The sequence below is a fragment of the Dermacentor andersoni genome, chromosome 4 (assembly GCF_023375885.2).
Source record: "Dermacentor andersoni chromosome 4, qqDerAnde1_hic_scaffold, whole genome shotgun sequence".
Classification (NCBI taxonomy): domain Eukaryota; kingdom Metazoa; phylum Arthropoda; class Arachnida; order Ixodida; family Ixodidae; genus Dermacentor; species Dermacentor andersoni.
In genome coordinates, this window is record NC_092817.1 from 16,156,318 (window position 1) to 16,172,627 (window position 16,310).

At 41.5% G+C, this 16,310-nt stretch overlaps 1 protein-coding gene across 1 annotated transcript in view; it reads right to left on the minus strand.

Moving 5' to 3' along the window:
- Positions 1–785: 785 nt before the first annotated feature.
- The window catches only part of LOC126535780 (rho guanine nucleotide exchange factor 17-like), a 241,754-nt gene continuing 226,229 nt past the window's right edge, over positions 786–16,310 (minus strand). The window contains exons 22-24 of the mRNA XM_050182574.3: positions 12,727–12,901; positions 9,277–9,447; positions 786–7,010 (exon numbers count right to left, since the gene is read on the minus strand). Coding sequence (XP_050038531.2) covers positions 6,712–7,010; positions 9,277–9,447; positions 12,727–12,901 — 645 coding nt within the window. The 3' untranslated portion in view covers positions 786–6,711. The remainder of the gene's footprint in view (positions 7,011–9,276; positions 9,448–12,726; positions 12,902–16,310) is intronic.

The window sequence follows — 16,310 nt, forward strand, 5'->3', positions numbered from 1 at the left end:
AATTCATGGGAAACCACTAGAATTACTCAAATCATATCTCAAACACTGACGTCACTACGTTTCTATTAATAAACATACCTCGTCCCTCTTACCTATTGTGTGTGGTGTGCCTCAAGGAAGTATTCTTGGGCCACTTTTGTCTAACGTTCTTATAAATGATATCGTAACCATAAACAGTGAGGTTAAATTCATTATGTAAGCGGATGATTGCACATTGGTGTGTCTCAGGTCCTGATACAAATGAACTTGTGCAAAAATGTAATAAAATTATGGCAAGTTTGTCCAATTGGACACAGACAAATAAGCTTAAAGTAAATTCAAAGAAAACAAAAGTTGTAATATCTCGCGCAAGAAATAAACCACTTAGCATTAATTATGCTATGCATTAATTAATTAACATTAATCATGCATTAATCAGAGCCAATGCATTGAACTGGTTGAAGAATTAAAAATTCTTGGAGTATATTTTCTTCTAATTTACGTTGGAATGCCCATATCAAACATCCCTGCGGCAAACTCTCTGCAGTTACCAGTGCTATATGGCACGTTGCCGCACATTTCTACCTACGAGAGCAAAACTTCAAATATACTATGGTCTCTTCTTATCGTATATAAATTACTCTTACCTTGTCTGGGCTACAACATCTAAATCTAACTTGCAAAAGCTGGTAATACTTCAAAAGAAAATCGTTCGCTATATAGAGAACGTTAATCGGCTTTCACCAACAGATAATATATTTCTCAAATACAGACTAAACCGTGTAGATAAATTATACAAACATAGATTACTAGAAACAATTTACTTCTCATCCGAATATGTTAAGAATTATTTTACATCCCTTGCTCAGCAAGAACCCTGCACACAAACAAAACATACTATACGAAACCCCGAGGTATGGAACAATGGTTTCGAAACAATTACAGCCTACAGTCCTTAACACATAATATACCGACTGTACTAAACAAATATAAGCACACAACTACGCTAAATAAAAATGGTTTGCGTGATTACTTTCTTTCTTTATAGTGATAACTTAGTATATTGCATTCAAGTGTAAAATGTCATTTTTATGCATATGTGCAATGTGTAATGTTTGTTGTGTATAAAGACTTCAGTGTATGTATCATGTGAGTGCTACTGCCATGTAAGGGACCCTGGGCTTCCGTCAAGCTGCTGCGACAGCTTTTTGCCCAGGTGTCCCTCCAGTTCCTTTTGTTTCTGGTAAATAAAATTGATTGATTGATTGATTGATTGATTGATTGATTGATTGATTCTCAATGTGGCCAGTGTTTGTGTTCTATGACACAGTACATACCTCAAGCATTAAGTGCTTTTCTTTTTTGATCTGATTGGTCAGACCCAATGGTACTGAATTGGCCAATCAATCCCAATTGTGTCAGAAAGATCAATTGGCCTAATTTGCAGTGCAAATGTTTTTCTTTTACCTAGTATATCAGCATCTGAGGGACAGCAATATGGGCTGTCTGTTGCAAATATGTGCTTCTATTTGTGATGGGTGCTTCTCCAGGGTGTGAACTAGTGATGATAAGTGAGCTTAGCATGATTAACTTCCAACCCAGCTACAGGCTCTCAAGTGCATAAATGAAGATTTAGCAGTTGTGCGAGATACCAATAGTGTATTGAGAGAGACATCAAAATGTCATTGCTATTTCACATGGCAAGCATTGAGATTTCTTTTACTAAATATATATATGCCTTGTGTAAAATGATGAAAAAGAAAAAAACCCCAGCACATGAAGCACAGTGCAAGTGAATACTCGTTTTGTCACTTGTTTTCATTCACTTCAGTTTAGTGCAATGTTTACACAGAGATGAGTAAAGCAGTGAAAATACAAACGGAAAAATACGACGCTTTTATAGCACGACATGCAGTGGTGCCAAAATTGTGTCTTGCCATCAGTGCAAAACCGAGTACACATTTCATAGTTACAAATATTTTTACAAGGTAGTTCAAGTAATCGGCAATTATATGACAACAGGTCCTCACAGAACAAACAGTAACAAGGAGAAAGAATAAAGCTGTGTACACGCAGGCAAGTACGTGCCTGCCAGCAGACTGATCATAAACAAACATCTCCACATACGTGGCTGGGGAGGCGTGCAGCTGAACATAGTGCGTTACACAAATGCGTGCGTAATGAGTGTGATGACGTTCGTCGTTGTGGTGTGATGAAATGATCAACTTTGCAAGTGCTGCCTGGAAAGTGCTTCGTGGGACAGTGTAGGCCGCCCTGCATTTGTGCTTTCGTTGTCATTGAATCAACCGACTACCCTTCCCCCAACCACCCAACCATCCAAGGCTGGTCTGGACCACTCATTCAAATAGCTGATTGCACAAAACGTGTTGTTGCACATCACATCAGCGGTGTACATTTAAAGAAGAAAATTTTCAACTGGTACCTACTAGCTTATGTGAATGAGCAGGTCATTCTGATTCATCAGAGAAACCCTGGAAACCAACAAAACCCAACTGCTATCAGTTGAAACTAGGCTAATAGTATTTCAGTTCAAACAGTGAAAAGATGTGGCACAGGGCTACCTGACAAAAGAATTTCGAATAATGGGAAAAAGATTCCACTAAATGCCTCAGAAAGGTCATGTCATCATTGGTGTGTCAATATTTTAAATATGATAATGCCATGACAATCATGTAAACCTGTCATGTCAAGCACCACTAGCCTGCATTAACATTGACAGATCACCAAGCCGAAATTTCAGTAAGAACCTTTCTGGGCCACTCAAGCTTCCTTTTGTAGTTAAAGGAGTGAATTACTTTCACTGTGCCTTTTTTTGCAAGTATAGATGCCAGACAATACTATTTTCAGAGGCATGTTGCTCAGGTACCACCTGACAGAGCATGTGCTTTATATCTTGTCACTAAGAACCACAGCGTGCCATTACTCAAGTGTTATCTAGCAGTGCTTCTTACAACCAAGCAGTACACAATGCAAACTTAAAAATCCCTCATTAGGACCATAAACTACCACTATTAGCATGACTGTGCAAACAGAGCTGACATGAAGGCACTGCTCATAAGTCAGAAATTTGAGCAGTCCATTTTTTCTTCTTTTACGCTACCAATGCAGAGTATAAATGCCCCACTTTGTGACAAAAAGCCCACGTCTATAGAAATGTTCCAGACCACCATGCTCAACATTATAAATGCATTTCTGCCATCAGCTGTTATCTAGCAAAAGACTAAAGAGCTTCAAACCCCTATAGCTTTAAGGGTCTGAGCACAACTGTTTACATGCCCTAGCTAAGCCTTGGGCAAGTCGGAAGACAGCCATGAATAAAAGATAAGATTAGGCGCAAGCTTCCGCTTATTAACACAGTAGGCCTCAGGTTTATCTAATATATATGGGTACCATATGTATATAGGACTCTTCACGTAACTTAATATTACAATTTTGTTGCCTCTGTCATGGCCCCTACTAATGGAACATTCAGGCACAAATGTGCTACGACATTGCTCTTACATGAATATTCCAGTTGCCTTAATATATCAAAGTTGCTACTAAGGAAGAAACATTCTCATAGCAGACAATTTGTGTAAAATCTTCCCAAAAGTACCACATGGATTCTTTACCAATGTTATGACAAGCATCATCGGGCCTAAGACACAGAACAAAGTCACACAATGTGCACTGTGCTGACATGTAAAGAACTGGATGAAGTGCCCATTGTATAATTAATCCCAACAATGCTACACATAGAAAAAGTAAGTGCTATGTTACACAGTATCGTTGTCTGTCCTTCAGGGGAGGTTTACAGGAATCAAAGGTGGCCAAAAACATGGTCTTCTGAATTGTCTAATTGAAGATTTAAAATTCTACAAGCTAAGCCAGCCATTGCTGAAAGATAACTCCACAAAGTGAACTTCATCCCATTCCATTATAGAGAGGAAACATGATACAACTTGTTCACCACGCACAAACATGGTGCCCACAGAAGTGATGGAGCAGGTCCATAGGGACAAAACAAGGACAATCTAACAGTGGCTGTTGTGCGCAAAGAAACACGGATGGCACTTCAACCCAATCGCAGGTGCCCAGGAATAGCCCAATTTTTTCTAAAATATCAATGTTGGCACCCCTTACTGAGGTGCCATTTTCGGAGAACGCTGCCTCGGTTACCATTTGCAGCGAGAAAACGATGTCGCGCTAGAACAAGATGTGGCGCGTTGCACTTGGCCTGCACGGAAGAAGGTGCCGTGTCGGCCGTTGCAAGCAGCCTTGGCGACACACACAACCACATTTCAATGTCTTTGGCACTTGCGGCAGTATGCTGAGTCTCTAGGTGCACAGCACCGGCCACACACCACTTCTCTCTGAGCTGAATCGAAGCCCAGAAAAGACAAACACACACAAAGAAAGAGAGAAACAATTTGCCACCCAACGTGTGGGAAAGGGACACTCAGGTGTGGGAGTTTCTTGAAGAGTTCTCTGGGGTGGACACCACAGAGTTCAGTCTTAAAAGACTTGGCACAGTCGCACAGTCACCGAGCTTCACCAGCGCCAGTATACCACTGCAGTGGAGGAGGTACCGCGCGCGCTCCCGGTCTCATCACAAGGCCTAATGCTCTCCCTTGTTCGTGGTGGCAGCATTTACTAGGCAATGTCAGGGTCACTGAAAAAGGCTCTCAGGGCACCACAACCGATTCAAAAGGCCTGATACAGCAGCAAATCAGTCACATTAAATGTCAGACAGTATGAACACCACCATCACTGTATCTTAAGCCTTTCTCTACAAGACAAAGTCCTCTCTCAGAGAATTTCAATTACCTTTATCCAGTGTCAAGAGATATCAACCTATGTCTGCATATTTTGTTGTCATGTCAACATTCTGCCTAATGTTTCAGTACACTCTACAGTATTCTCCTTCCCTTAGCCCCACTGTCATTTTAATACAGCCCCATTAATCTAATCGAAGCAATATGTGATACACAGTATACACACCATCAATTATCTTGCACTTTACAAAGCTGACACATATGCGTAATCCCTCGCAGATGTTTATGAAAGTTAAACTGAACATCAATAGCTTTTTGAAGGATAGTTCATTGAGGGCCACGGTAACTTGACAGAAGGTCTTTAGAATGTCAACAGATTTTTTAATGATGGACAACAGGTAAGTGTCAACTGCCCTGCCCCCATTACAAGATCCATGAACAAAATCTTAGAATATCTCTAGGAAATTCCTATAAGAATGAAAACCTGTCTTCAAGCTTAAGAGAATATTTGAATGTAGCTTACACCAAGGAATGTTGCTTTGCTATTGCTAGCATTACATGAAAAGTTGTTTCTACATGAAATAATTTTTTATCTATGTGTACTATTTAGGTGTTTATCATCAAAAACATGCTTCCTAATGAACTTTGACAACATTTTTAAAGATTTTCATGCAGCTCGATGAATTTCCTTCACAGGTAACTGCCGTGTAGTAATTGTCAAAGCTATATTCAAACATGTTGGTTTGGCACCAGAAGTACAAATGTACTTCACTGATTCCCATTAGCCTGAATTTTGCTTTCAGACAAAGTCATGATTTAGCTTGCATAACCTGCTACTGTGTATAACCTGCACACTCAGTTACAGCCCTTGGAAGCAGAGGGGGAGAACAGTTGCATAGATAACAAAATACAACAATGTTCAAGTTCTCATGTGGCAAAGAAAAGCTCTTGAAATATTTTTGTTTTTATACAACAATCATCAGTGTGTTCACTGCTGCTCTTTGTTCAACTGCAGTGTGAATCCACAGCAGCGTGCTAAGCATTTATACTAACTTTGTTTCAGGTGCAGTACTATAACGATGAGAATTTCACCTTGAATGCGGCTTCATAGTAACATGGATCACAATGCAGTGAAGCCAAACCTAAAGGCAACCCTCAATCATAACTCGGATTGTCTCTTTGTCCTGAACATTTGGTGTGGGTGATATGCACAAAAATATGGTACACCAACTGCGTCTAAGCTGCCTTGGAAGATGCACAATTAGTCAGCATTCAACCAAACTGCACAGAGCTATCCCCACTTTCTTGACTCCATACCTGTTCAGTGGTAGGTTGCAAGTTATGAAATTTCTCAATATCACTTTCTTTAAATTCAATACACAAACTGACGTGAGGAAGTTAGATTTTAATACATATGCAAAAAAATGAGCGACAATGTGAAAAACTGGGTTTACCAGGGAAAGCACACACTGTAACACACTGTGTGCTCTCTTCATTCATCCCATTCCAGCTTCTGCTCACTGCTCTGAAATTCAAATCAGATTTCTTTCACGCAGCAATCGAAAACTTGAGACTATGGAGCACTGCCTTTGTTACTGTCCTGGCTAACTGCCATTCTCTCAACACTAGCCTCTGCACCAATAACAGCATACTATGGCCCTCAAGAACAGGTACTAAATGTAGGTGTGGTCATTCAGGTTTCATTGAGAAATTCCCATTATAATCTCTCGTAAAGCTAGAGAGTCAGGTGGAATTTCAGCAGTTATGCTAAACTGTGCGCAAGAAAACAGTCTTGCTGTTAAAGGCAGATGCTTCTGATTCACATGAGCCACTTATTACTAACCACGCACCCTCTAAGCGAATGAATGAGTCGTCTGTGGTGCTCCGAGTGACCGTTCCCCGTGACCCTGCACCACGGTGAGTTCCCACAGGCGCGATCCGCGAGACCTCGTTGTCATCACACTTGCCACAGCAAGAGGTGGTTGGTGCTGTCGTCTCGGCCGGCGGCCTCGCTCAGTCCGGCGCTGCGGAAGTCCTCGTAGCCGTCGCCACCGCTGATGACCAGCAGGCGGCAGCCCGCAGCCGGTGTGAGCGATGCCCTCCGGCTGGCCATCGAGGCTGCCACCGATGCTGATGTGGCGCCACTGTCACGCGAGCACCGCAGTGACCGGTGGTGGTGGTGCCGGCTCCCCGCGGGCTCCGTCGTCTCCACAGCCGTCAGGAACCGTACGTGGCCCGTGTGACCGTGAGGCACGCCTGGGTGTTTAGAGGCACCATCTGAGCAACCTTGTGCGACTAAATATATTTCTCTATAAAATTTTTGTAGCTCAATTTGGTCCAGTTTTACCCTACTAAGAATGAATCTCAGCTTGTTTCTTGTGAACAATTTGTAATACATGTACTGAATACTATAAGGTTAGCTGTCCTGCAAAGCGTCATGCCTCTCAACAATCCTTCCAGGCGCCTACTTCTAAAACTGTCCAGAACAAATAGGGAATTACATCTATAGCTCTCACAAGTTGCCTCCCCTTCTTATCAGTTAGGGCTAGAAAAGGTTGTTAACTTAGAAGGATTATTGTTGTATGTCTTGATTGGTCAAGATATGCCATGGAATCATAACTGAGGTCACATTTGAATAAACACTTTAACAGGAACCTTCTGTCCTTGCTGAAGAAGCTTTGCAATGTAATTGCTACTTTTCCTTTATTTAATTTTTAATAAGCTTTTTCTAACAAAATCAATACCTTCTGCAAAAGAAAGGGTGTTCCTTATACCCAATGTATTGTGAAGCAAAGGGCGCGAAAGTCTTTAAAAATTAATTTGTTTGGAAAGATTGAGTGTCGTTAATTTAGTACTATTAAAGCTAGGGTGCAAGAAATGATACAAGTCTCTGTCATAATATTACTAGGCTGCAAAAAATGGTGTAATCCTCTACTACATTGATGTGAGGATGTCCACCTGATGTGATGTTCTTTTGTTTATAGTGAAACAGCTGGTGAGGGCAACGGTATTTTGGTAAGCTTTCTGTCTAGCTAAAGTTTACTGATAGGTGTATTCTATTTGTACGGGGTATGTAATCACTGCACTTATTGTTGACCATTAAAGAAAGCCAATTCAAGCTTTAATTTAATTACTAGTTTAGTTATTTTTGGCTGCAAAGGCAGTGCCAGCAGTTTTGTTCAACCAGAGTCTGCTGTTTATGCTACTTTTTTACCACAGAGGCTGCAGTTTATGGCTAGGTCTCCTATAGACTTCCTACAACACCACAGTATATCCCAAGTGATGCCAACCCCTACTGATTCAGGCAAGTTGACTCATAACTGGCGAGAATGCAATGAAAAAAATGCAAGGACAAAAAACACACAGTACACAGGATTTTGCTCATACTGATTTGTACTGCATGTTCTTTGTCCTTGTTCTTTTCACATTGCATTCTCACCAGTTAGCGAATCTCAGAATTCCTTCCACGGGTACACGCCTTGAGCACTCAACTGGCTTCAATTCCACGGATGCTGCATGTGCACAAAGATTAATAAATACAGGTTACTTAGCTGAATTTAGTCAATTAATGGGCTCGTTGGCAATTATAGCAATATTTTTGATGTCGGCCACTGCTGTAAATTCTGGCTAGCATAAATTATATAATTTCATTAATAGAGTAGACGGCTCAGTGAGTTGGCCCAAATTTATTGCTAAGAAGCGCACAACAAATGGGATATAAAGAAAGAAAGGCATGGAATTTTTTGTCAAATCTCCCAATTCTAACAATTTGAGTCCGTATGCTGTTAGGAATGGCCGTACGGGGTGACAACGTGCCAGCTTTCAGCCCGCTGCACGTGTTCCAATCCGGCCAAACGGGGCGCACTTCGGAGAACTGCGAATGGCCGGCAGCCATGTGGCGCGCGATCAGCTCAGGAATGTGGTACTTGGCCGCGCCACCCGGGACAAAGCAGAGTTCTACGAAGCCCTCTGACGTCGGCTCCGGCCCTTTTCACCTGTGTGTATGTGCGGCACGTGTATGTGAGCCCTCATCCTCCTCCAAGTCGACAGCCCTCATCCTCCAAAAAGGCGGGTCATCTTGAATGACATCGAACTATGACGTCGAGCAGAGAGCTTATAAGCAGCGATTGTCGGCTGCTAGGGTGTCCTCGTGTCGTGCTCGTCGTCGGGAGCTGAGTGCTCGTTGTCATGCTAGAAATGTACTAGTGAGCTGTGTGCTCGTAAGCTGTTTGCTGTATGTTAGTCTTGCGGGCTCCATATGGCAGTCACGCTAAACTGTTGATGTATGTCTTGCCTGAAATGTTTATATGTAAATAATTCCTGTTCACCGAGTTCCTCTCTACGACCTTCAACTCCTTCAAATGGTGGCAGCGGCGAGATCGTCCGACGAATCTAATAATGCCCACTGAAACACTCAATACGACTTTTCATGGATTTCGTTAAGCTATACTACTCATGACTTGTCAACGACTGCCTATTACAATGCACTGTTCTCGCACGCCACAAAGCTGTGCGGCCTTACCGACAATGTTGGGCGGGCTACCCAAACGACTGGTGTTCGAGGTGAGGTGGGGGAGGGGGAGGGTGAGCAGCACACCCGCACTGGTGCCAACCCAGAGCAGGTCCTTGCAGGCCAGCAGGGCAGTGACTCGGAGGCACGCCGCTTTGTGCTGTCGGATTATGTCATCACATGCTGCAACACAGAAGGAAGAAAACTGAGCCCACAGTACGCCAGTGCACTTGATAGGCTTGCAGTGTGAGCTATGTATATTCACATACACATCTACATATATTCATGATCATATTTTATTTTTACGTGACAAAATACCGAGATGTCTATGCAGCATATTGACCAATAGCGAAAGACTAGTAGTAGGATTATCAATGATGATGCCACTGTTGTGATATAATGGGCGAGTGCCTACATCTCGAATAATAAATGCTTCAGCAAATGAATTTATGCTATATAAAATGAGAAAACTTAAGACGAATAGAAAAACCGTAATGCCACAATGCTATTTGATTTGATATTACTAACATATTCAGGAAAGTTTCTATGCGCAGTTCTGCAATTTCTTACAAAACTTTAAAACAAGAACCAAGCAAAGAGAAGGCATTGATGCTTTTTGCACAAATATATCAAAAAGAGCAGCAATGAAACCATTTTATAGAATGTGCATGCAGTCTCTAAGGGCCACAAAAGAAACCGAGGTCAGGGCTTCTCCTTATCACCCTCGTGTCAAGCTATTGCCAGAGATTCAGCTGTGAACCTTTAGTGTCAGGATGGATAGTTGGGCGTGTTGGTTAAGCATGATCTGAAGTGAAGGCGCTAAAATGACGGAGGACAAAGAAGAAATACACACAGGGCGCCTTGTGTGTGTGTGTGTTTCTTCTTTGTCCTCCGTCATTTTAGCGCCTTCACTTCAGATCATGTTTAGTGTCAGGTACTTTATACAGCTGACTTCCATTGACCTTATCTTGACAAGACTCACCGAATCGGATTGGTCAGTTATCCAGTGGGTCAAATTAAAACAAGAACCATAAAAAAACTTTTGAACATACCACTGCTTCACCTGGCAGTATTTGTCTAATTCTAATGCATCCCCATAACAAATGTGTCACCCGCTTTCATTTGTTAGCATAAATACAAAACAATGTGCACCCAAATCTGCTACGCATCTCTTTCTGATTCTGGCAAACACAATTAAAATTAAACCAACAGAGTTTGCCTTCCGAAAACAGAAATTTATTTACACATAATGTCCATCGTTGTCTAACCCAAACAGCATTTTATCACTGTACATAGACCACAATAACATGTCGCTCAAGTGTTCCACAATGTTTGATATACTACTGCATTTCTCAAGTGGCTCTGCAACCATCACAAACAGGATGGTGGCCTATGCCTAGCTAAGCTAACCATTTCTCCAGAGTGCCGAAAACATGTGATGCAACTGTGTTTCCGTTAGCTTGGCATGTAAAGTAACTTACTGTAATTAAAGCTTGAAAGTGGCACGAAATTGTTGCCATCCAACATGAAAACTTGTTCACTTGTTCTGCCACGATCTTGTGGTGACAATGGCAATGAAACTGGCTCTCATGGCTAACAATGTGAATGAGGTTTCAGTTTTGAATATGACTGCAATGCACAGAAAAGCTACAGACAATTTCTCTTGGAAAAAAGGTGCGGATTATATAGAAAAATCCCATAAAATTGGAAATCATTCATTGTGAGTTGCCATTTTCACTTCAAGATCGGCCAAAGATAGGCTGAAAATCCGTATTTCCGTAGATAATGCGTCTTTTACGCATTTTCTGTAAATCTAAGCCCTGCCAAGACAGACACTGTACCTGTTGGGGTAAGGATTGGGGTCATGATTAGGGTCACCAATGGGGTCAGGCACGCGCATGCCAACCATTAAAATCCAGTTATCTGTTGAAGGTCCATCGCATGATCAAAATAATGTTTGGACACAGAAATCTGTGGGCACTGGCTGAGACCTTTAGTTGGGATCGAATTAACCAAAACACTGAAAGTCAAATTAACTAGAATTTTACTCTATTGATACATACACTGAGCAGCATACTCATGAGCTTGCAGAGGCCTATTTATTACACTGAAAAGAACACAATTTGTTTGCCACTTTTTAAGTGTGCTGACCAAATGAAGAAATATGTTCTTGGACAAGACCTGCGTAGGCTTTTTTTGCCTGTCCTGGCCAATTTATCGTATTTACTCACATAATGATCGCACTCGCGTAATGATCGCACCCCTGAATTTTGTCATCAAAATTCTATTTTTTTGTAAATTTCCCATGTAATGATCGCACCCCAAACTTGCCGCAGCGATATGTCATGGCCAAGTCTAGCTAATAATGATCGCACTTACCATCTGTCGAATGCTATGTGAAGGACTCTTCAAGAGAAACCAAGCGGTCTGTACGCACCAAACATTCTTAAACAGATGCCCCATTTCATTCCTCTTATCACTTTCCGTACTTCTATGCCAAAAAAAAAAGCTACAACCAAACTTGCCTTTATTATCTGTAGGCTTTATAATGGTTGTGGTAAACAACAACAACAACAAAGAGGGTGCCTTTCGATTGTCGTCTGCACTCGTGGGCACGCAACAAACCACGAGCGGCAACGATAGCAGCCACGTTTACACTGATACATTAGAAGTGTACCCTATTCATATGCCGACGCTCGTAACACAGCTAAGATATTCTACCACCCTTAGCAGAAACGTGCCGTATTAGGATAGTAGTGAAGACAAATGCCGCAGTTTCCGCAGCATGCCCGCCATGTGTTTGTATGTCACTGGCAGCTAAGCACGCCCATCTGTTTGTGTCCCCTCAAAGCGGACATGGCTGCGTTATTGCCGCAAACTTGCCGATATTAACTATATTATTCATTACTGATACGGAAGAAACTGTTTCAATGCCCGTAATGTACTCACGAGAAAAAAAGAAATCGTGTTCGGCTTGCTTCGCCGGCCGCCATTTTCGTTTTGGTGTCCCACGCTACATACAGCGGCAGCCGCCTATTTGTTGACCTGTTGTCAACCCGCAGCAAATATGAGATAAACAAATTTTTCGGGAGGGGGGGGGGGGGTAATTTAACCCACGTAATGACCGCACTCCTGAACTTGCGTCAATTTTTTTGACAAGAAAGTGCGATCGTTATGCGAGTAAATATGGTACTCAGTTCTTTTCGAATATTTATTTCTTGTTATGCCTTCCTTGTGTGGTGTTTTTTGTATCAGGAATTTGTTACAATTATATTTCCTTTGTTATCCATGATTCGCTGCCATTTGCATAAATTTCCTTGCACTAGTAATGAATTCTCCGTTTCCAGAAAGCCCTTGTTTAGCATCTACTTGGCCTGTTCTCTCTACACAGCTCTGAAAGAAAAGGTCTTCAATATCAACCACGGTTTGATGAGCATAAAAAGGAAAGTTTCACGTGCATACCTGAAAGCATTTTGGTTACAGCAGGTGCAATGTTCACATCCTGCAGGCACTCATAAGTGGTGGCGTGGAATAGCCGGATGACTGCACTATGCTGAATGGCCAGCCAGACACCAAGGCCGGACGTTACCATGCACAGTACAGCTCGTGATGAGTCGCTGCTTACTTGGAAAGAATGCTGTAATAAAGAACCACAGCTGCATTGTACTTCAGATTTATTTGAAAGCTTCCGGTACATTAAGGCATTATACATGTACAATGAATGCAAATCAAAACACTACTAAAAATGTTTCTTTCATAACAAGTTTTATGCTGCGCTGACCCACCAGAAGCATAGACTCATTAGGGGCAGGTAGTACCCGAAACTTGTGAAAGAAAAATAAATAGATAGGCAGCAAGTTACGTTCCTGTAACACATGAAGGCAAAAGTCTGCTACACACGTGGTAGTGCATTAAGTGATACTTTTGGAGGGATTAGACTTCTTGCAAGATATAATGAGCCGCAGGTGAAGTAAACGTATGGCGATGTAGGTCGATCTCCTCAACGACACATGCAAGCACCTGATGCTCTAGCTAAAGGTTCTTTCAATATTTCTTTCATTCTCTTTTTCTATCTTCTTTGCATCTTTGCTTGCTTATGGAAGTATGAGCATTTCTTATGATGACATTTTCTGTGTCACTGGACTAGAAGCCGCTTTTTTTGGGTATGAGCCGTTGCAACGAGCCATTTAAGCTTTTGTCTTAAGAAGGAAAGCACCTCAACAACTTACAAGTGCTCAGTATGACTCAAGAGAACCACTGTACGAGGGGAAATAAAAAAGTAAAGGGGCTTTTGCAATTTCTCGCACTAGGGTTTGGTAACACTGCTAGTATCCAGCACTGAATTAGTGTCATCTGCAACACTTCTTAGTCTTGTCTGCAACATTTCTATGGAACGTGTCACTCTTATTCTCGTGTTAGTTGTTACAAGTGTAGCAGACTGTTAAACATGGCAGCGTCATTGTCGATCTGCACCAAGGAGGAAATGACGGCAGTGATTCGATTTTTGTTTGCGGAAGGTGTTAAACTTGCGGAAATTATTCGTCGAATGCAAGCGCAGTTTGCTGACAGTTGTTTATCACGAAGCAAGATCTATGAATGGATAGAGCATTTCAAACAGGGAAGAACTTCTTTATGTGACGAGGAAAGGTGAGGTAGGCCATCAACAGCAACGACTGAGGACAATTTGAAAGTCGTTGAGAGTATGGTGATGGAAAACAGGTGAATCACAGTGGACAAAATGGCCAATACTTTACATATCAGTCATGGGTCAGCATATTCCATCTTACACGACAGGCTTAATTTTTGGAAAGTGTGTGCAAGGTGGGTCCCAAAATAATTGTCAGCGCAGCATAAGGCACAAAGGTTGGACATCTCTTGTAAACATTTGGCCCGTTATCAGTGCGAGGGAGATGGATTTTTACAGCAAATTGTTATTGTAGATGAAACTTGGGTACATAATCACAAACCAGAAAGCAAGGCTGCGAGCATGGTTTGGAAACACTCATCATCACCAGAAGTTAAAAAATTTTAATGTCAATCATCACCTGGTAAGATTATGCAGATACTATTCTGGGACATCGAAGGTGTAGTAGCCATCCATTTCACCTTAAGAGGCGAAACTGCGAACAGTGAGAACTATTTTGATGTGTTGTAAACTAAACTGAAACCTACAGTCAGATTCAAAAGTCGTCGAAAACTGAAACGATGTCACCATGCAGCAAGATAACGCTCGGTCACGTTCTGCCAAACGGATGGCCGTAACAATAAAGGAGTTGGGATTCGAATTGCTGGAACACCTGCCATACAGTGCAGACCTGGTTCCAAGCGATTTTCATGTTTGGACCATTGAAGGAAGCACTCAGGGGAAGAAGATTTGCAGCCGATGCAAAATTGGTTACAGGTGCAACCAGAAAATTTTTCTTTTAAAGGAACCGAAAAACTTGTGAAACGTTGGGCAAAGTATATTGAAGTGCAGGGAGGTTATGTAGAAAAATAATGTATATTTCAGTTTTCAATTATAAGAATAAATGTACCTTTTCTCAAAAGTCGCTTTACTTTTTTACTTCCCCTCGTATATATTGCAATGCTAAGATGTCTTGCTTAAGGATATTTAATACCAGATGATCATGAGTTGAGCCGATTTATTACCCAACTTGTAACATGCATCAATTACTTTCTGTTGGTTCTTGTGAGCACTAATTAATAGTAAGTGAGCGACACAAGGAGTTTCAAGTGGAACATTTACTTCGATGCAATAAGTCTCGAAAATATTTTCCAAGGACAACATAATATTCCACTGTGCCTAAATGTTTATTTGAATTGAACTGAATTTATTTGCAACAAAGTTGCGAGGATGACCAGGCAAAAAAGCTGCAGGTTGTAGCTTGAGGGAAACCTGGAGACTTCATAGACTTCACAGCACTTAACCGAATGCATGCGTTTTACATAATCCAGTGAACAGACAGATAGAATGAAATCTTACTGAAAGACAAAAACCACGATTAGATCACATAAAACTAAATTACTGTAGAGAGATCTCGCACAGATTTTTTGTTCAGGCTATCCTTATAACAGTGTATTCAAGAGTCAATTGACATAAATTTAATAGGACAAACACAAAATCCAGGCTCGCAGTGAATGAAATCTAATGGCATATAGTACTATCAGCTTTTATGGATCAAGTTTTCCATACCACTGTGCACAGAGCGGAGGTCTGCTAGATGTTACACATGAGTGCTTGTCTGACAGTACCATTCATGCCGACTGCACACACTATTTTGATCAGTTAGATACGATTCCACATTATTTTTGCAGAGTTTACACATAAAGTGGGTTGCCTTTAACCCATGAAAGAGGCAGAACAAGGTCGACTGATGAGGAAGAAGGCAGGGCAGGGCAATTATTACTCGATTACGTTGTGTCTGGTACCTATCTTAAAGGGACCCTAAAGCAAAACACTAAGTCAGTTTAGACCAATAAAGCATTCTTTGAAAACTCTGTAGTCAGAAGCTCTGAAATAAAAGTTTGATTATTAGAAGAGAAAATGAAGGTCAAAGTTTCTGTTTTTGAATTTTGCGCCGAATCCCCAATGTCGATACGTCACTGTGATATCACGGATTTCAAAGTACATTTTCGTATTTAGGCCACATTGGCTCAGTAAAAGTTCCAGAAACGTGCCATGTGAAATCTTTCGCTCCTTTAGAACAAAATGTAGTCTATCTTCACCACTAAGGAATTAACTAGGCCCTAGAAGATGCTGTCAAAATCCATGATGTCACAGCAAGCTGGTGCGGGAAATTCAAGGAGGCGTCGGCACCCATCTCTTTTTATTGCACTTTTTCTGACATACCAAGCATCTTATCGTGGTAAGAGTGGTGTTTTTTATATTACAGAACAGTGATTTACTGATACAAATTAAATTACAGGGTTTTACATGCCAAAACCACTTTCTGATTATGAGGCACGTAGTGGAGGACTTCGGAAACTTCGACCACCTGGGGTTCTTTAACGTGCACCTAAATCTAAGTACACGCGTGTTTTCGCAT